This window comes from Juglans microcarpa x Juglans regia, chromosome 2D, assembly GCF_004785595.1.
Source record: "Juglans microcarpa x Juglans regia isolate MS1-56 chromosome 2D, Jm3101_v1.0, whole genome shotgun sequence".
Taxonomy (NCBI): domain Eukaryota; kingdom Viridiplantae; phylum Streptophyta; class Magnoliopsida; order Fagales; family Juglandaceae; genus Juglans; species Juglans microcarpa x Juglans regia.
In genome coordinates this window covers 20,045,161-20,067,882 of record NC_054596.1, presented here as the reverse complement: position 1 = coordinate 20,067,882, position 22,722 = coordinate 20,045,161, and the positions used below count along the sequence as shown (strand labels likewise).

Sequence of the window (22,722 nt, the reverse complement as noted above, 5' to 3'; positions counted from 1 at the left end):
GGCAAATCTATTGTAATTAACGTCACTGTCGTTGTTGGCCGGTTCCTATAATTTATTTTTTACAGTTTATGCCATAGGGATGGGGATGGAGTTGCTTTTCTAAAATTTGGTGCCGGCGGAGTCAGAAGAGTTCCAAATGGACATGAATTCTATACCCCACGTTGCATGCAGGGGGATTTATGCTTGTTTTATTTGGTGAAAGAACATAAATTTCATTCCGGTTAAAAGACAAAAAGAGCGCCGTTGCCGGGGATCGAACCCGGGTCACCCGCGTGACAGGCGGGAATACTCACCACTATACTACAACGACTTTCTTGCTTGTTTAACTCAAAAGTTAATATCTATAGATTACAGATTAAAATTAAAATTCATTGTCAATCTACGAGATTTAGCATTAAGGTATTTGAATATTATCTTCACACGTACATGTACGTATCAAAATAGGTTCGGGGGCCTCTTTCCTACCATGTCTTTCTTCACCCAAATATCAAAGTATTTGCTATAAATCAGCCACTATTCACCATCACATCCCACATCTGACGGTTTTTTTTTTTCATAGAATATGGAGTGTGTGATAATGAATAGTAGTAACTGATAAAAATAATTATTCAATACCAATAAGAAGGATCCGCCATTCGCTTTCATTCCCAATTTTCCAACCCCTAAACAACGTTAAGGGGCGCAAAACCAATTGGACCAATAAGCACGTTTTTCAATAATATAGTCAAAGAAACCTCTTGTAACCCTCAAACTTTTGAGGTGGTATAGAAGAAAAAAAGTTGCGTACTAAAGAGATTCGATAAATTGCATATATTCGACAGTGGCTTGGAACAGGTTCACTTGAAATGGCTCAAGGTACAATACTAAGCATTGACATTCTTGAATATTGCTATAAAATCAGCGAACTGCGGTACTAGGGACATAGAGAATCAATAAATAGTCATTTTACTAGAAATCATGGGCACAAATCTTCTTATGCACCAAATTTACCGTGGAGAAGAAAGATGTTCATTTCCCTCTTTATATAGAAACATTGTACAAGCAAGTCCTAAGCCACTAATGTCATGGTGAAGATTATACCTCAAGAAATTGGCGAATCTAAGGTTTCATATGTATTATATCCTTTCGATCTAGTGACAACTTTCAAGGAAGGCCTTCATTCTCCTTTGAAAAGAAAATAGCCTTGGGGAAAGACCGAAGGCAAAATCAATGGAAATTGCACTGTTGCAATAGATAATGCGAATAATCAACATATTTCTCCCAAAGGGGCTTGTATTTTTCGATCCCAATCTTCAACCATGGTTTTGAGTTTCCATTGAAGTGCAGCACAGCACCCTTCAATATCACCTTGGGATCAACATTTGTGTAGCCCAACCCCAAAACATGCCATGAGGGGTCCAAAGGCTCTGTTAATCCATAGAATGTCAACAGTCCAGGTGGAAGTGTACCGAGTTTCCACAATGTCCGGTCAACATTCATTTCCTGCCAGTAGTGGTAGATACCAGTTACGTTCCTTTTCCTCCACTCAACCAGATCGAAAACATTCATCCCAAAAGCCCATCCACATGCATCAGGATCAAAGTGTGATCTAATGAGAGGGTGAGAGTAATTCAAGTACTTATGGTATCTATGAAATGTCTCCATGCATGTCTCAACAGCCCCATTGACATTGCCATTCAAATCAATGGAAAAAAGAGCAGATAGATCCTTTTGAACCACGACATCATCATCAAGAAATAACACCTTGTTCAGTGCAGGAAAGACTTCAGGGATATAAAATCTGAGGTGGTTAAGCATGGATAAATACTTTGGGTTTCGAAACTTGATCGGAGTCCGGCCATCATCACTATTGCCAGAGAAATAATAGCTCTGAGTTTCAGAGTCTTGGAGTTGCTTAAGAACAGGAACATAAGAAGCATTTAGCCAGCCGAAGTCTTCAAACTTTTGAACCTCAACTGTCACTCCTCGAAAATCATTCATGGAAAACCAAGCCTTCATAGCAGCATAATTTATTTGATCTGTTACAAGATGGAATACGACCATATCCGGATTTTTGGAACTTAAGGCAGTTGAATTGACCACGACTGAGGTTGCCAGGATGTTGTCAGAGAAGACGCAAAAATGATAGAGATTGTTATGCTTAAGTTTCATGTCTATTTGATTTCTTTCCATAAGCTTCCTCTGTAAGTTTGAGTTTCTGAACCATTCAGTTGTTAAGCGCACACCAAGGCAATATAAACTTTTTGGGACTTCTTCAGCAGCTATTTGTCCATATTTTGAACTCTTTTCACTCACAGAACTCCTTTGTTCGTCAAGAGTTTGGATTTTGGCTTTCAGTCTCATGATCATGGTTGCACTGTCATAATGGAGTTGCTGACCTTGGTAGAGTAAGAGTGTCATATCACGAATTGCAGTTTCTGACTCTTTAATTGTCAGAGGTGTTCGCCTTATTGCAGCATCTGAGAGGAGGATCTGTGAAACGCGAATCTGAGCACTTAATTCCCAAGCAAATTGATGGTTGTTGCTTTCTTTTGCAATCACAACAAAAGCTTTAGCAAGAGAAACTAGATCACTGAGTTGCCTGGTGACCGAAACAGGACTCAACAATTCTTCAGTAATGTTAAGGCCTTCCATGATTCTGTCATGCCTGTATGGTCTCTGCAGAACAGGAAACGTGCACACATTTTTCTTAGTTCTGCAACAGAGATTGGAAAATTGTAGTGTAATATAATTCTCACTTTGTGTCATAAGTAAAAGGGCGGGGGTGTAAGACTCAAGATTCCTTGTGTTCAGAGCCAAGCAACATGATAATAGCAGGGGTGGAATATACCCTAAAATCTTAAAATACAAATAATTTTTTTTTTTTAAAAAAAAACCTCAACCTACCCCTAAAAATTTATTTAAATCAACTATTCTATATAATTTAAAATAATCCTCAACTCCTCAAAAATGGTCTCAAAACTTCTTTAATCTAAAAACTTTTCAATAACTCCGTAACTCTAAAAAGTCCAAAAAAAAACTCATGAATCCCTACGAAAAACTAATCAAAACATAAATTGAGAACTTTATAAAACCAAAAAAACATTACTTGAATCTTTAATGAAATCTTGACCTTTCTAACTCAAAAGTTTGACCACAAAAAGTTTCTAATAATATTAAAAAAAAAAAAAAAAAAAGAAGGCATTCTTCAAATACCACCAATCAAAGCAAGATTTTCCTCTAATATTCTCCAGCAATTTTCTTGCCCTTTTTCACAGTCATAATTTTGAATGGAAATATTGTGTTTTTTGTTGAAGAGAGAAAGGCATAATTTGTAATTCATTATCTGTTACAACCATGATGTGCCTTAAGCATTTTCAGATTGATGAACATGTTGATATTTTTTACATCTCAATTATGTTTTTTCTGTTCCATTTTGCATTATATATATATATATATAATTATTTGGCACCGGTTGTCCAGGATCAACATCCCAACTAATCCCAAGGGTGCACAGGCCCTCGGCAAGGAGTTTCCCGCAAGTGCACCTCGGGTAATTCAAGGGGTTGCATTATATTTATGAATAGCCCCCCCCCCCCCCCCCCCCAAATAAAAACAAAAAGATAAATTCCTATCTCTGCACTATAATAGTGCCACCAAAAAACAGCAGCATCCTAACGACAGTATTTGGACCAGACATTTTATCGCAATACATTTCCACTCTAAAAATAAAAGATTTAACATATTATTCTATTCATAAAGTTAAACTGTAAGATTACTGAAATGAAACCTAATAATTTGAGATCTAAGAAAAGAGTAGATGCCACTGAACAAAAAGAGCTGAATGTGATCATAAGACTTTCATTCATGCCTATAGTCCAAGTGCTTAATGGCTAGCAAAGTCATGTTTATATAAAGACTTCAGCATCTGCCTTTTCCATACTTGGCAGGAGAGAGGTTGAGAATCTTAAATGCATCATATAGGTTAAATAAAGCAATTTTGCACTTGAAAGTAGGTTATTATGTCCATCCGACTGATAAGTATTAGTTTTACCTCTACCCATCAAAACTCAAAAGTGGTATTAGTTTTAGCTCTAATTATAAAAGAAAAAAGAATGCAGTAGTTTTACCTCTATCATGCCACATTCAATTGAGGTATTCAGTTTATACACCTATTCCTCATGTTATAACGTTTGTTCTTCCAGTTTGTTTCGGGATGATAAGTAACCATAGGCAGTGCCTGCCTATTTCTATGAAAAATCCATCAGCGTGGGGCATCAGTTCAGATCAATTGTAAATTTGTAATAGAACCTATGAGTAAAAGCTTTTGGGTGCTGAGAGGTGCTTGAAACAGCCGGTGCTCACTGACAATAAGAAATTTTGGCACTGCAAAGGATCTCTACCACACAATTCAATATTTGCAACTATAAGACAGCATCATTTTTTATAGTTTAAAACAACAATAAGACAGACTAGCGAGCAAAGATTGGTCGGAATCTCCAGATGTCTAAAGGATAGCCCTGGATTTGTCACATCCAGCTCAATTTGAGTAAAACGCAGTGTTACCCTCAACCCAATTAAACATTAAGTAGACTCAATTCTCACATTCAACATTTGAACTCCCTCATTTTTCCTGAATTTTTACCAGCAACCGAACAGAATAAAACTCCAAGGTCCAAACTAATGAGTAAAACCAAACATAACCCAGATCTTTTGTTTACCTTGAGTATCGCTGGTCTCGACTTAATCTCGCTTCCTCTGCTCAGAACAAAAATGAAAAGCAAAACCGCTATTCCGCACAATACCCACCACAGTACATTTGAAACTGACCTCCTCACAGGCCTCCGAAAATCAATCGGCCTCCGCCTCATTCTCAATCAGCCACTCCTTGTGTTTCCCCAGAAAATATTTTCCGTGAATTCGCCTTCCTGGTGAAGTTTAATAAAGAAAATGGAAAAGAGTTACGGTTTGAGGGGTGAGTACTGGGGCATCTGTAATAGATCGCAAGCTAAGAATTGAGATCTGTGACAGAGGTGGGTATTGGATATGAAGAATTGGGTTTTTTCTCCATCTGTAAAGAGATTATTGGGGTTGAAACTTGAGAATTAAGTGGGGTCTTTTGCGTATTGAAGTTTGCAATTGTGGATGAGAGCTCCTCTCAGGGAAGAAATCTCGATCAGGGAAGAAATAAGCAGAGAGAGAGAGAGAGAGAGAGATTCCTCTGTGACGAACAAGAACAGTTGGGATTTTGTCAGACTGTCGAGTTGGGTTGTACTAGAGATTGTTGTGTCATGTGTGCTTCGTAGGTTAAACGCTGAGCGTCTCTGACGTGTTCTTTTTTTCTCGAAAGGTTACTTACAAATTTTTTAAAATATTATTATTTTAAAATTTAAAAAAATTAAATTATTTATTATTTATTATATAAAAATTTAAGAAAATTATAATAATAAAATGAGATAAAATAAAATTGTTTCTGTATTTAAATGGGTTTAAATTTCAAGATGTTCTCATTAGGAACTCATTTTATTTTATTTTATTTTATCTTAATATTTAAATATCAAAAATAATTTTTTTTAATTTTTAATTTTAAAAATTAAAAATTAAAAATTAAAAATTAAAAAAAATAAAATATAAGGACTCGAGAATCTTTAAGATAAAATATAAGATAAAATTAGTTCGTAGAAATCCGTAGAAAAATAAATTCTGGGAGACGTACTTGATCATGTTAGGTGCGAACGCGGAGCTCAACTTGGCGAGATAAGCAAGAAGTGAGCTCGATCACATTAGGTGCAAGCACGGAGCTTGGTTTGGCAAGATAAGCGGGAGGTTAACTCAACCGTATTAGGTGTGAGTGCAAAGCTTGACTTTAGCAGGAGATGTGCTCGATCGCGTAGAGTGCAAGCGCAGAGCTAGTTTCAGGAGAAGATGTGCTCGACCGCGTTAGGTACGAGCGCAAAGCTAGGCTTTGGTGGGAGATGAGCTTGACTGCGTTGGTGCAAATGTGGAGCTCAACTTGGCGAGATAAGCGGGAGGTGAGCTCGACCACGTTGAGTGCAAGCACGGAGCTCGGCTTTGGTGAGAGAGGGGTCGGGTAGTCAAGTGACTTGCCTGCCTGTTGACTCTCGGCGATAAATTAGTAAGGTCGGGTGGTCCTTAACCTTTCCTGCCTGAGAGAGGTAGGGCAGTTGAGGGACTGTCCCTCTTGTTGACTCTCGGTGAGGAAATGGTAGGGTCGGGCGGTCCTTGACCTTTCCCGCTCTTGGAGTTAGTTTGTATGAACGTTCATCATTAGCGCAGAGTGTTTATCCTCCCGATGTTTTTGTTTTCGATAGCGTTAGCGGATCTTTCTCTTTCAATGTTAGTCGCTATTGATGTTTCCATTTTGTTGTTGGTAGTTACCCACACTAAATGGTCAAAGAGTCCATCGACCCACTAGGTCCATCTTAGGAAGTTATCAAACCCGTCGACTCATTCCCGAAGGTAATCTGCACGAGGCAGTCGTGGAGCTCGGAGCCTTGTTCCCGGAGGTAACCCACTGGAGGCGATTGTGGCACGAGTGTAAACACTCAGTGTTTGCTGGAGAAGGTGTTGTGCCTGTGTTGCTATCAAGGCAAGAGAGATCGTACAGTGTAGAGATTGTCCTTGAGCTTTCTTGCCCATGAGTTCGTCGCGAGGAAGGTCTGACAGTCAAGGGACTTGTCTCGCCTTTTGACTCTCGGTGAGAAAAAAGTTTTTATTTGAAGGAGATGATTGATTGTGTTACAAAAGCCGAACCGATTAGCGTATAATCTCAATCACAAGTGTGAGATTTGCAAACCTGAATCGTCTTGCTAGAGCATGGCGAAGGTTTGAGGCACACTGACGAGGCCTATGGGCAGCCATATTTTGGAAAGGATAACTGTCCGGGGTGCCTGTAATACCGAGCAGGGTTGTGTATCCAGTATCCTGCATTGTGAGGGTCAGTTTCGACAAAGTATGTTCCCAGGGTGTGCTGACATTGGAATTCCCATTGAATCAAGGCGATGAGGCCGTTGTTCCTGATTTCTACTTGACTGAGTTTGACCATTGCTAGTTTTTCTTCTTCTTCTTCTTTTTTCTTCTTTCTTTTAGCATGTTTACTGTTGGCCTGTCATGGAGGGTGCCTGCGATGTGTTAGGCTCTTCTCTGTGGCCAAGGGACTTTGAGTGGCAAGGTAGCCTACTATGGCCAAGGAACTTTGTGTCCAAGCAAGTTCGTGGCTGAGGAGCAACGTGTCTAAGTAGTGGCTGAGGAGCTGCATGTTCGAGCAGTGCATAAGGAGCTATGTGACAGAGCAGTGTATAAGCAGTTGCCTGTCTATTTTGTGTGTTGTTTCCCACTTGCATAGCCGAGATGTGTGGCCTAGCTGCGTGTGCATGGTCGAGGTGAGTGCCTAAGCTGCGTGCATGGGGCCGAGATGGGTCTGCTTGAGATGTTTGTGATCGAGACACAGGTGGCCAAGAGTGAGTGCTCAGGCCAAGCAAGTGTTTGGGCTTGCTTGTTTTGCAGGCTATTGCCTACTTGCATGTCCGGGATGGCATGGCTGAGATGCGTGTGGTGGCTGAGGTGGCTGATTGAGCTGTGGAGCACTCCACTAGCGATAGAGATCACCAACGGTCATGGCGATGGCTGGCGTTGCCCGCCAGCTCACGGTGGTTGTGAGGGAGGCCTCGTTGGATGCATGTTGTTGGCTGTGCAGCCCTTGGTGGCTTGTCTTGTTGGTGGCTGCGAGCAGCTTTGAGATAGAGGTATCCCGCCGGCCAAGGACCACCTTTCAGGCAGCAGAAATCGCTAGTGATCCAAGCGGTGGCTGGTGGTTGCTGGTTATGTGGTTGTTGGTGCAAGGTGAAATGGGTGCCTGTCTTCCTGGCCGAGAAGCTGGTTGACCTATGGAGCACCCCGCTGGCGACAATCCTAATTGTGGCTGGCATTGTTCGCTGCCCGCCAGTCCTCGTGGAGGGGCTCCATTGGGTGCACGATGCAACCTACACCCGTTGCCCACCATGCATGGCCTGTGTCGTCAGGGACACCCACGTCAACCCTCGTGGTGGCCGCCTATCTCCTCTGTTAGGCCCATGGACAGTGGGTGAGAAGCATCTCGGGTGCATAGTGACGTGCACCCACTGGCCGACGTGTGCATGACCTTCATGGTCGGAGACTAGCACAACGAGGACAGAAGGCACCGGCGATTCAAGTGGTGGCCAACGACGCGTCAGTCAATCCCACGGCTGGTGGGGAGGAGTATCCCTGGTGCATGGTGACGTGCACCCGCTAGCCAACGTTTGTGTAGTCCCCATGGTCAGAGGCTGGTTGATCGCGGACAAAAATTGCCGATGGTCCACGTGGTGACTATCAACAATTTCACCGGGCTGCCGTGAGCCCCTCGAGTGCCCTTTATCGTGCACCCATTATGCATGGCACTATGCGTGCCATGCACAATTGGGACCTGGGAGGTGCATGGAAGTGCACAGTGCTATGCCTAATATGTGCTGGTGCACAGTGCTAGTGACTTGGGACGTGTATGTGCGTGTGCACAGTGCCTTTAAGTACACAGTACTCATCCATGTTCTTCCCTCTTTTTGCACAATGCACTCAATGTGCACTGAACACTTGCAGCTCAAGTGCCCGAGGAACTTGGCTTCCCGAATTTACACGTTGGGTGCATAAAAAGTACTTAAGTGCACAGTGCACACTTGGGCGAGAAAAGGTTCACTCGCCCACTTTTTGTAATAGTGTTGTTCACAAAAATACAAGTCGAAAGGCTAAGAATACTTATCTAGAAAAATTTCATATGCTCATTTAGAGATTATTTTGTGTGCTGGAAAATCATCATTCTCCCACTTTCAGTGTAGGAAGTAAATCGAATCTCACAGACGGCACCAACCGTTAAGGCCAAAAATTGCACAACAGGCCGAAAGAGGAGAAAGAGTGTTTTCTGGCCCGCTGCAACGATTCGGGCCTTGCTCGATGTGATTTGGAGCCCCTGACGACAGTCTGATGCAGTTGTACGGCGTCCGTACGTACATTCATGACAGTAAATAAGAGATAAATGCAGAGAAAATAAATAGATGGAGACACACAGATTTATGTGATTCGGCATAATGCCTACATCCACAGGTCATTTGGAGGGTACTATAATATGATTATTTTATAGTCTCTCATGGTCTCTCATACTCTCTATACAATGGAAGTCTGGGATATATTTTCTGGACGAGATCTTCCTCTCATTGTGAGGTTGGAAAATCCCAAGAAGTAGAACCTGAAGTCATCTGGAAGTCCCCTATTTCTTCTACCCCCTCCCCCCTTTACGTTACATCTCTCACTCCTTTATGTCACATCTTCTCTTCTTACTCCTAACATAATATCTTTCCTCAGCCTTTTGTCTCATTCTCTCCTCCTTTCTCTCTTCCCTCACCCTTGGGCTAAGTTTGGAAGGTTATTCTGAGCCTGTGATATTATCCCTTTCAATAGACATGTTACCTGCATTTGTCTTAGTGCATCAAAGGATGCAAATAACAAGACTACTTGACAAACTGCTCAAATATTCACAAAAACTAAAATCTTATTTGTTATAATTTATAGAAAAAGTTATATTATATAATATAAAGAACTTATTTTGTTAAAGTGAAATAGCTAGTAAATAAATTTGAGCTCACTCAAATAATAAATGAATTGTTTATAAACATAAAATATAATTTTATAATAAACTTAAACTTGAATAAGAGTGAAATAAACAAATCTTAACCATACACTATTCACTCAAATTCAATCTATTTATACCCTTAGAAACATGTACATATGTCTTCAAGCATTGCCTTTTTTTAGTTATTTAAAAAAATTATTCTTTAAAATTTTAAAGACTTATTTTTATATTTAGTTTTTTTTAAAATGAAATGTGGCATGCGTAATTTTAAAATATTATTGATGGAAAACTAAGGAAATGATGGTTTTAATCAGCTAAAATTACAAAAAGTTCAAAATTAAAATTAAAAAGAGCAGACGGACAGCAAAATTAATGAAATTTATTGTAATACTCAGCCCAGCACAAAACTTGCATTAAAAATTTTTTATTTGGATTAATAATTGTAGAACATGCTACGGGCCCAAAATTTATTTTGGTAGAGTATAGATTTTATTAGGCTTGATTATTAGGTTAACATTTTTTATGGACCCAGTAGGAATCGGCCCGAAAATTTTATGGGACAAGTTGTATTATTTTGAGAGGTTCAATCGAGGCCCATAACTCATGGAAAGGCCCAAACCACATAGGCCCAAAACCCAAGCCGTGAGAACCAATTTCAGACTCTACGCCCATGCATGTCTCCATGTCATGCACGTTTCTCCCTACCCTTTCATTCTCTAGGGTTTTCCTCAACTAGGGTTGTCACACCTTCCCCATTGTCCACCACTAAACCAAATTGAGCACCACTACCCTCTTCACGACCTCAGCCATCCAAACTCCATAGAATAATGTCACCCAAGCTACTACACATGAATTCCTTCAAGCACAGCAACGCCACTTCAAGCCGCAACACCTTCTTAGCCTAGGCTCACCACACAATAACCTCGGTTAGAGGAGAACCAGATTCAAGAACCACCCAAAGTGGTCGGAAGTCCCAGCTATCGTGAAACCAACCTCCACATCGTGAGCCCTCCTTCCACTTAAAACCAACGCCACAACTCGGCCATAGCCTAGCCCTCTGTCTCCCATAGCATCACTACACCAGTGCACCCCCACCGTAACACCCCTCTGCCCAGCCAGCATGTGATAGCCCATTGTCCTGCTCCATGCACTGCAACCACCTGCATATAGAAACAAACGTATACACTTATGTTTTTGCTCCTCAAAATAGAGCATGACCAAAGGAAGCAAGACCCCATATCCCTCCAATGTCAACCATCGTTTCTCGCCAAAAATGGCCACACGACACGACCACAACTTGGTCTTGCTACTCCCCACGCCACCAACGTCTAGGTTAGCACACTACATCGTACGTAAGTCTCCTCTCCTTCTCTCTCTCTCTCTCTCTCTCTCTCTCTCTCTCTCTCTCTCTCTCCCCCAGTGCTCAGCCACCTAGATCCACGCAAGTCTCTGCCACATCTGCCTCTCGGTAAGCTCTTCCTCCCAACATCAAGCCTCATTCTCCCTCAGTTTTTTGTTTGTTTTTCTTTTGTTTCTCTCCTTCCTCCAGAAATGGACATATATGTCATTGTAAAATAGTTTTTAGGCCTTAAATCTTGATGGACAATGGGACATGATCTCGTAATTAATTATGAAGATTTCCATCAAGTCTTTTTGTGAGTTTTCGTAAATCACTTGAAAATTTTTTTGAAATAATTTTACATTACTGCCCTTAATAGGTAAGGGCAGAATACTTGATCGGAGCTGGGTTTGACTTTTAAAATTTGACATGTATTTTAAGTTGAGCTTGATATTAAAAAGAGTTGTGATTCGATTGGAGTTATGTTAAGTGAATATTAAGTGGATATCTATGAATATGGGAGGTAACGATACTTTAGGATTACAAGAATTTTAGATTTTTAAGAAAAATAGGTTATTTTGGTACTTCAGGCTTAAATATCAAAATGCTTGATTAATTAGATATTTAAATAAATTACGTGTCTATTTTATATGAGATGATTGATAATCGTTTGGCACTATTGTGGAATAATTCAGGAAGTTAAAAGTCCAGGTAAGTGAGGTTCATATACTAAACTTTGCATAAAATGAATCGAATGGAGTTGATTTCATGAAAAATATGCATGTTTTGTTATGAGAAGAAAACTTGAAAGCAACCTAGGTCTTAGAAAAGAAAAATATTTTTCTATCATGACTGGTTAGACATGAGCTATTTTTGGCATTCTATTTATGAACTGTGCAAAAAAAGCAAATATAAAAATCTGTGCATGATTATATGAAGATACTCTAAATTGGTTTTGATTGTGAAGATGCTATGATTCTGTTCAATACCATGTTTTGATAAGATGTGGCATCTGAAAACTTTTGATATGACGTTTTGATTCTGTATATGATTCTGTTTCTGCTCTGCCCTAACCTTACCACTTGTGTAAAACAGTGGCCTCAGTTTGGGTTGGTACCAACTTTTCTGTTTCTGGTGCACTCACTTTGGAAGCAAAGTGGTTTTCTACGTGGTCTTTGATATGTGCACACTCGAGGCTCCAATAATGAATAAGGGGAAGATTTCACATTCTGTTTCTGCTCGATTGGCTGCCGGAGTTTGCACAACCCTAATATGGGGGTTAAACATGGAATTCTGTTATGATATGATGCTCAGTTATGCTATGCCAAAGGATTCTTTTGAATAAAAATATTTCTGAACTTTTGCTCTGATATTTTTGATAGCATGTAATGATTTTGCATTCTGAAACTAAAAATATTTTTTTCTGCATTCTAAACTCTGTAAATACTCATATTTACATACTAGTATATGTTCTCTGCTTACTAAGTTGTTGATAACTCACCCCTTAATTTCACAATATTTTTTAAATAATTTTGATGGTTTAGCTGGAAATCAAGAGTAGAAAATATTAGAAATGTTTGATAGTCGTAGAGGAATAAGTATCAAAGGATACAAGTATTTATCGGATAGCCTTATTTAGTAGATTTATTATTTTTTGTTATTATTTTAAGACATGGATATTTCTGAGTCTTTATGAAGATTTTAGTTTATTATGTAAATGTATTTATACGGTGTCCCTGTGAAAGAACATATATATTTTCGTTGAAAAAATAAATTAATATTTTATGGAGTCTTTGAAATATATATAATTTTGTTACGAGAGATGATTTAGGTAACATGAGTTAACTCCCTGTACTCCAGGACCGGGGCATTACATATATTAGGGTTATACTACTCATCATCCCACACTACAAATGCTAAACTATTTTAAAAGGGAATACATATTTTAACTTTTTTTTTTAATTTTTTTAATTTTATTTATTCTAAACTAATTGAGTTATTCTACTTTATCATCAGTTAGTCATGTACTTGTTATGAAAAAAAAAAGGAAAAAAATTAAAAAAAAAAATGTGTTGAGATGCTAAATAGAATTATTCAATATATTATGGGTGATGGTATACCCACAGAGGATTCTCACCGATAAATCCTCACCCAACGGCTAAAATTTTTTTTTTTCCAAATATTTTTTTAAACACTTTAAACATTTTTAAAAAATATAAAAAAATCATAAATTCATTCAAAAATACTTTTTAGAGAAAACCTGGGGAGCGGTCCGGTTGCTCCCCCTCATTAAGCAATCATCCAATAGTTGTGCGCCACGTAAGCAGTTTATAGTGTTTAGTCTGCACTTGCATACACCTGATTAGAGACCCATACAACCCTCTCCCTCATTCCTTCGTCTTCCAAACCATCCCAACCCAAACAAAATCCCACCCCACACTCATCCCCGATGGCGCTCAACCCAAACGATGGCAAAGACAGAGCTCAACCCAGACGGTAATCTCTCGATATTTCTCTCTCGGTAATCTCTCTCTGTCTTTGAAATTCCTTTTCTTTTTGGTGCTTTGTTTAATTTTTTTTTTATCTTATTCCTATATGATGATTCGAGATACTTGAACTTTGGTTGTTGACCCAGACAGTGGACGGATACCGATTTATGTTTTAAAGATTTTTCTATTAGGTTTTCATGTAAACAAAGTTAAAAATATGAGTTCTTAAATAAAATGAAAGCTTTTACAACTGATAAGCTTGTAAAATGGAAGCTTTCTCTCAGATATAATTTTATGTTTGAGAGATTTTTTCTATTAGGGTTTCAACAATGTTGATGATTTCTGGCTATTGAGTATGATACCAAGTAAGGCTATGCTTGTTATGAGAGTAGCTTTGTAGTGAAATCATGTGTTGCATTGTGACTTGAAAACATGTTTCTATAAAATTATTTCTTGCGATATTAGCTTACAATTGGTTGGGTTCTCTGAGCTTGGTCTTGCCATTGATGAGTGCTCTTTGATGAGTGCTCCACTAGTAGACAATACAACACATAGTAACAATTAGAAAAACAAAGATAAATAAAGGAGTACAAAAAGTTTTCACATTTTTTTTTTTATGGATGGATACTTCTTTCTAACTTTTTTGTCCTAGGAAACAAAAAGTTCTAAATATTAAAGGTGTGTACAAGATGTACATTCTTGTGAGAATTGGATAATCTTTATTTCACTTAAAATGACTCCATCCACATTATGTTTTGCATTAAGTAGATACAGACTATGTTACTTGAAATTAAGAGACTCCTTCTTCGTTTTAGGCATGAATGTTGGGTATTTATATGAAGCCATCAAAAGTCTCTCCCCTCTAGAATGTTCCTTCAGGTTTATATGTTCTATCATTTTGAAGTTTCAAATGGTGGTATTTCATACCCAAGTGGGATGACCCAAATGGAAATCAAGAAAATATTGTAGAATTTTTCAGAGGGAAAATGTCAACAAGGATTGTGCATCATGTGCTAAAGTTTCACATAATTTGAGTACATGAAGTTTCAACAAGAAAATAAACACAGAGACCCCTGTTTGTTATCCTTGGAGAAGAATAGAACATTGAACACACCCATCTAATATTCACAACATCAAATCAATTTCCTTTTGCTGATGCTTTCATAGTAATTCATGTCCTTCATACATTATGCACTTTCATGTTTTGTCCCATATATGCAGCTATGCTTACTTTCTTCCATATTTTTCATCAAATGACAAGTTCGAATTCTCATTCTGGTTGAAGTGCAAGGACTTTAAGAGGGAAAGAGAAAGCATTTTGGATAGGCTACTTTGCTACTGTAACATTCCATTGAAACTCCGAATCTCTGGAAAGGATAATAGTTTTGGCAGAAGATTTTACAACTATCCAAACTACAAGATCAATAAACAATGTTGTTTTTTTTAATGGATTGATCTTGAAAGTGAACAAAACTCATGCTGTAATATGAAGTTGGAGTTAGCTCAACGAAGGAATGAGAGGTAAATTTATGAACATCAGTTGATCGAACAAGTCAAGTATAAAGCGATGGAGAAGAAGTATAAAGGAACCTTGAAAGCGTTGTTGACATCGTGGTTGTTTTTTATCACGATTTTTACTATAATTTTTATGTATCCCAAAAATATTAGTTTATGTCGGGCAATACTTAAACTCATGTAATTTTTTTGAGCTCTTACTTTGGACAACTGATTTGTAATGAACTTGTTATGTAATTAGTCATGTTTGGCTTCCGTGTTGTTTGTTAAAAATTTTAGTCTAATTTCTTATATACCATGCGACCATTGCTTTCCTGGATGTAACTTGATTTTTTTTTTTAATAGGATACTAATATGTCAATTGACTAACCTGATTCCATCAATAACACTAATTGAATGTTATACAAACAGTTTTCAAATATTTAGAATGGAGATCAAATATTCAGAATTACACAAGTACATGTTGCTTGGTGCCAAATACATAAGTTCAAAATCAAAGATTCACGAGCGTCAATCAAAACTCCCAAAAATATGAAGCTTCAATCCACAAAAACTCATCAACTTCAAAACAAGAAAGTTTCACAACCTTCAAAAGCTTCATAACCCTCCTATCACATTAATCACAAAACCATTAGTTATATAAAACAAAAAATCATTTTACATTTAAGCCATATCTCCATAATATAAAAACAAGAGAAAAATCACAATCACATGCATAAGCAAATTTCCATTAAGAATCCAAGTTAGTGTGCTCGACCTCAGGTGTATACCCAATATCCCTACATAAGCAACAACAAACACAATTAAAAACTTAAAACTTTGATTAATACACTTGAATAAAAAAATATTCAAATTTATAATACCTCATTAAAAGACAGTTACAAATCCCTCATTTTTGCAAATGCCATAACACTTTTTCTTGGTTGGTTGACTATTTTTTAGGTTATTTGCTCTCAAAGACTTTGGGTGCCCTTTCATGGGCACCGGTGAAGGATCGTGCACCGTTTGTAAAAATTTTGATACAACTTGACTTCTTAACATCTGATTATCATTGGTTGACTCCCCCCTTTGTGAATATTCTACATGATCTTCCATTGCAAGTAACCCTTTATGAACCTTCTCCAATGCAAGTGTGAAGTGATTGTATTTTTTTGTTGACTGTAATGCAAGTTCGACAATGTCATAAAGCTGTATCATTGACTTACTTTTTCTCATCATAGACTCATCTTGTCTATGCCGAACTTGCCATTCAAAAAATGGTATGTCGGGAATGGGTAAACTCTTAGCATTAACAGTCCATCTTTCTAAAACATAATATTGTGGCAATCTATATAATTTTGCTTTCTTACCAAAAACGCACAAGATATGTCTACAAAGAATCCTCATAAACTCTCATATATGGCATGTACATGTTCTATGTCCTTCATCACTCTCCAATGTCATATGGTAAAGACGTGTTTTTTTCCCATAAACTACCACTCTATATGTTTTGGTCTCACTCTCTTTGGATAATTTTTTTGCTTGGTACTGTAGACTATTAAAAAATTCGTCTTGAAAGATCATGAAAGACTTTCTTGTATAAACCGTTGTTGCCTCCTCTTCAATTTTAAGAGGTGTTTTCAATATTGCCCACATAGATTTAGTCCTGACATCATTCTCTTTCTCTTTAAAGTAACATGCATCTATAGCTTTTTCATACAAATATACAAACTCACTAACCAGAGTGTTTGAACGAACATAATCTTTGAAAAACTTGTTCATGCTTTCACTCATTTGAGTTATTTACATACTGGCACAGAATGTCGAACGCAAGTAAGCCGATGCCCACTTATCCTGTCGGCTATAAAGATTTTGCAACCAAGTATTTTCTCTTAGCTCATACTTCACTACTATCAAAACTCATTTTTACTCGAACTCATTAGTTGTAATTGTCTCATAAATGTGCAATGACGAAATTCTTTTTGAAAGTCCAAAAATTTGTTATATACATGGGGCAAGTATTCAGAAAACTTTTGTAAGATGTGCCACAAGCACAACCTATGAGTTATATTCGAGAATACCTCTACAATGACTTTAACCATCGCCTTGTCATTATCGGTAATTATAGTTGAAGGGGCACGCTCAAGTATAGCCTCTTGCCTTGTTCTCAACAACCATGTATATGATTTGGCCGTTTCATTAACTAATAAAACACAACTAAACATTATGGTCTGATGATGATGATGATTAACTCAAAAAAATGGCACAAATGATATCTTATAAATATTGGTCAGGTAAGTGGCATCAATTGTAATAACATCCCAAAATATTGGTATGCAGCTCTTGATCGCACATCAGTCCAAAAATAACTTCTCATACACCCATCCTTATCAACTTGCATGGAATACACAAATCCAAATTCTTTGAGTTGCCGATCAATAAAGTAGGAATATAACCTTTGTGCATTTCCCTCTATAAATATTTTTTTCCTTTTGGTTCCCAAATAATTTTCAACATTCTTGCCAATACAACCAACATTAAAGTCACCACCTGATTGCTTACTCAACACCGACATAATTTTTTTTTGGGAATACCGTACTCATTCAAAGTCATAATAAGTGTTTTTAGACTTTAGTAACGCCCCTATGTCCACAAAGCAAACTAGTACTTTTCGGTGTAAGTAGAATATGGTTATGTCTATAGAAATCTAAGAATGATAAGATTGAAGTCTAAATTTAGATTTCAATGATCTATACGAGTACAATAATTTCCTTTAAATAATACAATAAGAGTAATCATATAGATTTAAAATACAAATTCAAATTCAAAATTCAAAAACCCAATATTACACAACTCCTCCTCATGTTTTAGATACTCTATTTTTCTCCTTGATCTTCGGTTGCTTCACAGGATACTTGGTTATAGTTTTTATCTTCAGCTTGATCTTCGGCTGCTTCAGTTACGGATGCTCCAATATGCCCCTGCAATCGAGAGGGCAATTCTTGAACTTGAAGATTGTTACACAATAGAGTAAATCGAGCTGCATACAATGGTTTGGTAAGCAGATTAGCCAGCTATTTTTTTGTTGACAAAAATGAAATCTCAAGTTTCTTTTGAAGTACTTGATCATGCATATAGTGGAAATCAATTTCAATGTGTTTAGCCCTAGCATGAAACACTGGCTTGGAAGAGAGATATGTGGCACCAATATTATCACACCATAGTTTTGGACAAGTCGGTAATCAAAAATGCAAATCACGAAGTGCGGATTGAATCCATTGAATTTCAACTGCTATATTGGATAAGGACTTATACTCGGACTCGATGCTACTCCGTGCTACCATTTGTTGCTGTTTGCAACTCCATGAAATTAGATTATTACCATGAAAAACACAATAAGCGCCAACACTTCTGCGATCATCACTATCACCTGCCCAATCGGCATCACTAAACCCATGAAGAGAATGATCCATTTGTTTCGTAAATCGAAGGCCAAATGAAATTGTATTTTTTAGATATCGTAGTATTCTCTACACCGCCTGCCAATGAGGATCCTTTGGTTGATGCATAAACTTGCTTACACGATAAACACAGTAAGCAATGTCTGGTCGGGTAAACCCAAGATAATGCAAGGCTCCTATTGTGCTTCTATAGAGCTGTGGATCAATAAAATCTGCACATTCAAATTTTGAAAGATGACAAGTAGTTGACATCGATGTTGCACACAGCTTTACTTTATCAAGATCGACTTTGCGCAGCAGCTCAGCAATATACCTCCTCTGTGTTAGAAATAAATCATTACCATCATATAAAGTTTCCACCCCCAAAAAGAATGAAAGTGTGCCTAAGTCTTTCACGGGAAAAACCGTGGATAGGCTTCTTATTAATTTATCAATAGCCTTTGAATCCAAGCTAGTCACAATGATATCATTGACGTAAATTAGGATGATTAAATGAAGCCAATCTTGGTGAAAGGTATATAGAGACGTATCAGATTTAGAGTCTTGAAATCCAAGTTACTGTAATTGATCAGTGAGCCGAGAAAACCATGCTCGTGGGGCTTGTCAAAGACCATAGAGACTCTTTTTTAATTTGCATACATGATTTGGATAATCGGGATGAATGAATCCTTGCGGTTGATACATATAGACATTTTCTTGAAGAAATGCATTTTGAATATCCAATTGCCAAAGTGACAAATTGTTAGAGACTGCAAGAGAAATGACAAGGCGTATGGTGCTAGGTTTTACCATTGGACTGAAGGTCTCAATGAAATCAACACCCTCTTGTTGATGAAATCCTTTCGCAACTAGGCGTGCCTTGAACTGTTCAATGCTGCCATCTGCATTACTTTTTACCCGATAGACCCACTTATTTCCAACAAGATTTTGGTTCGGTTGTGATGGAACCAAATCCTAAGTGCCATTTTGAATAAGTGCATTGAATTCAACATCCATTGCGTTACGCCAATAAGGAAATTTTGACGCTTCCGTGAAGCAGGTTGGCTCTGTAGTTAATGAATTAGCTTCAGATAAAAGTACCTGTGGAATGGGATATTTAATATATCCAACATATGGTTGTTTTGGCCTGAGGCTATTTGTCTAAGATCTTGTGGTCATGCACTGGGAGGTTGATGCTGTGTCAATGGAGTGAGGGACATGTGGGACGTCAACAGGCACTGAGTTGAGAATAGCATGCGGGTCTAGAGCATTTGCATGATGTGTGCCTTGTCGTGCCGTGGTAGAATTAGTTGGCAATTGATCAATTGCAAGTGGCGTTGGAATGGTTTGACAAATATCATCTCCTGCAAGCAAAGTTAGAGTACGTGTAGGGTGCAAATTTAAAGGTAGAGAAATTGTTTCAGGTTGATTTTGACAGTACGTGGAGGTTTCAGAATGTCTGTATGGAAATGAAGTTTTATCAAAGACGACATGTCGAAGCATATATATTTTTCCTGTTGATAAATTAAGATATTTGTAACCCTGATGTGAAAGACTATAACCAACAAAAATGCAAGTCTTTGAGCGAAAGTCTATTTTATGGCGATTATATGGTCATAAGTTTGGCCAACAAGCACATCCAAAAATACGCATAAAATCATAAGTTGATTTTTTGTTGTAGGCTTTTTCAAAGGGAGATTGATTGTTCAGGATCTTTGTAGGCAAACGATTAATAATGTAAGTTGCAGTTTGGAAAACATCTTCCCAATAAAATTGTCGAACATTTGAGTGAGCTAATAAAGCAAGACCCATTTCAACAATTTGACAGTGACGCCTTTCGACTGAGCCCATTTGTTCATGTGTATAGAGACATGCAATTCTATGATCAATGCCACAAGATTTAAAATAATTATTGAGACGTCGAAATTCTCCACCCCAATCAATTTGAACAAATTTAATTTTGGTATCAAAGTGGCATTCAACATAGTTTTGAAATTATAGGAAAATATTTTCTATTTCAGATTTTTGCTTTAATGGAAAAAGCCAAATAAATTTTGTACAATCATCCAAAAAACAAACATAATAACAAGAATTATAACTTGAAAGAACAGAACAAGGTCCCCATACATCTGAAAAAATTAGCTCTAAAGGCCGAGTGGCACGATTAATAGATTTTGAGAAAGGCAAATTGTGGCTTTTAGCCATCTCACAATCAGGGCAAACATATTGTCATTTATTTAAATCAACAGGAAGATTATTTGAACTTATTTCATGTTTAATAGTACGAAGAGAGGCATGTCCTAGCCGATGATGCCAATCAGAGAGAGATACTCGAACACCAACGAAAGCGGAAGAAGCAATTTGTTGGAGAGGCTATGAAAAGCAGTACAACCCATCTTTACTATGACCTTTATATAGGATGTTCCCCGAGTATTCCTTAATAAGAAAAAAAGTGCCTTGAAACTCAAAATAAACATTATTATCTTGAGCAAATTTTTGAACAGAAATGAGATTTTTTGTGATTTGTGGAACAACAAGAATTTTATGAAGAACAAAAGATTTGGAAGATGTGGGTAAGGTAGCAGTGCCAGTGTGAGTTATACGCAAACCTGAACCATCACCAACTTGAATTTGATCAGTGCCAACATACTCACCACCACGGACGTTGAGATTGTTTAAATTGTGCATCAGATGATGCGTTGCTCCTGAGTCAACATGCCATTCCTGATTAGTGTTCTGCGAATTTGGTTTGGTGGTGAGATTGGCTTAGGCATTTCGGCGTGGAGGTGGTGGCAAGAAATGAGGATCATAGCGCTTATAGCATCTAGATGCAGTATGGCCAGCTTTTTCACATAATTGACACCAAACATCAGAGTTGCGAGAGGAAGAATTACCTCTACCAAATGCACAAGATGCACCTCCAGAGTCATAGCCCCTACGAGAAAATTTTGAGAAGTTCCCACGGCTCTAGGTTCCAGAGTAGTTTTGCCACGCAACAACATTAGCCGAGATAGGGGATAAAGGAATAGAGTGGGAATGATGATGGATTCGGGCCTCACAGGTTAGTAACATAGAGTAGACTTCCTCCAATGTGAGTGACTCGTCACGGGCAGAAACCGTGGTTACAAGGGAGTCATATTCAAGCCCTAAGCCAACCAGTAGATAGGTGATGATATCATCACAGTGCAAGGGTTGTCTAGCAATATCAAGATTATTTGCCAACTGTTTGATATGCATGAAATACTCACTTGCAGTCTAAATGGTTTTGCGAGCTATGGAAAGCTGTTACTTGGATTGCTTAAGCCCTGGACTGGGAAGCAAAGGCTAAAGTGAGAGCTATCCAAATTGCATGAGACGTAGTGCAGTGAGCAACCTGCATAAGAACTTCATCCATAAGAAAGGGATTAAGGCAGCTAAGAATTAAGTTGTCTTGAGTTTCCCAAGTGTCGAAATGGGGTTGGGAGTTTTGATGCCATTTGCATCAGTAAGTTCCTTCGGTGGTTGTTTGAGAGTACCATCGAGATAGCCAAATATTTTTTTGCCTTTCAAATATGGAAGCATAGTAGCTTTCCAAGTAGAATAATTGTTACGGCTAAGTTTAGAGATATTGAGAGATGAGGTTGGATTGAAGAGAGAAAGTTGGTTGGGCTGTGTATCAGAGGTGGATGAATCAGGAGAGGCCGACGTGATGGAGAAGGAGAAGGAGAGGGTAAGGACGTTGGTCGATCAGTCTGATACTATGTAGAAATCTAAGAAGAATAAGATTGAAGTCTAAATTTTTATTTCAATGATATATACGAGTACAACAGTTTCCTTTAAATAATACAATGAGAGTAATCGTATAGATTTAAAATACAAACTCAAAATTCAAAAACCCATGATTATGCAACTCCTCCTCATGTTTCAGATACTCTGTTTTTCTCCTTGATCTTCGGTTGCTTCACATGATACTTGGTTATAGTTTTTATCTTCAGCTTGATCTTCAGTTGCTTCAGTTACGGATGCTGCTTCAGTTACAGATGCAGTAGGCTAATAGGTATTCTCTTTATAATAGCAACTTCATCATAGGAATTCTCTTTAATCCAGTCACATACATGTTTGGAAAGGAGCATTAATTGTAGATTAATAGACATTTTACAATTCATCTTCTCCCAAACATTAAATCAAACGCATATAGGATAATATATTAGAATGACGATTGAGACAAGGGAATGGTGAAAATTACCTGAGCAACACCAAGGTCACCTTTCTCAGCCATGAAAAACTGTTAATTGTAGACTGGGATGGTGCGACGGTGGTGTGAAATATGTGTGGGTGAGA

At 37.9% G+C, this 22,722-nt stretch overlaps 1 protein-coding gene and 1 non-coding gene across 2 annotated transcripts; both read right to left on the bottom strand.

Moving 5' to 3' along the window:
- Window positions 1-238: 238 nt before the first annotated feature.
- On the bottom strand, window positions 239-310 carry TRNAD-GUC. The gene has a single exon. It is a non-coding gene; the product is annotated as a tRNA-Asp (tRNA).
- Window positions 311-929: 619 nt separating this feature from the next.
- On the bottom strand, window positions 930-5,283 carry LOC121250204 (probable galacturonosyltransferase 10). The gene is made up of 2 exons (XM_041149226.1): window positions 4,701-5,283; window positions 930-2,658 (listed from the first exon to the last, which is right to left on the bottom strand). Exons 1-2 carry the CDS (start codon window positions 4,848-4,850, stop codon window positions 1,207-1,209), a joined length of 1,602 nt encoding a protein of 533 aa, XP_041005160.1. The 5' UTR covers window positions 4,851-5,283; the 3' UTR covers window positions 930-1,206.
- Window positions 5,284-22,722: the final 17,439 nt, after the last annotated feature.

Excerpts from the sequence above, each read along its gene's own strand:
- LOC121250204 (XM_041149226.1), bottom strand. The coding sequence starts at position 4,850 with ATGAGGCGGAGGCCGATTGATTTTCGGAGGCCTGTGAGGAGGTCAGTT. Across the intron at positions 2,659-4,700 it reads CGAGACCAGCGATACTCAAG|AGACCATACAGGCATGACAG; the intron begins GTAAACAAAAGA and ends CCTGTTCTGCAG.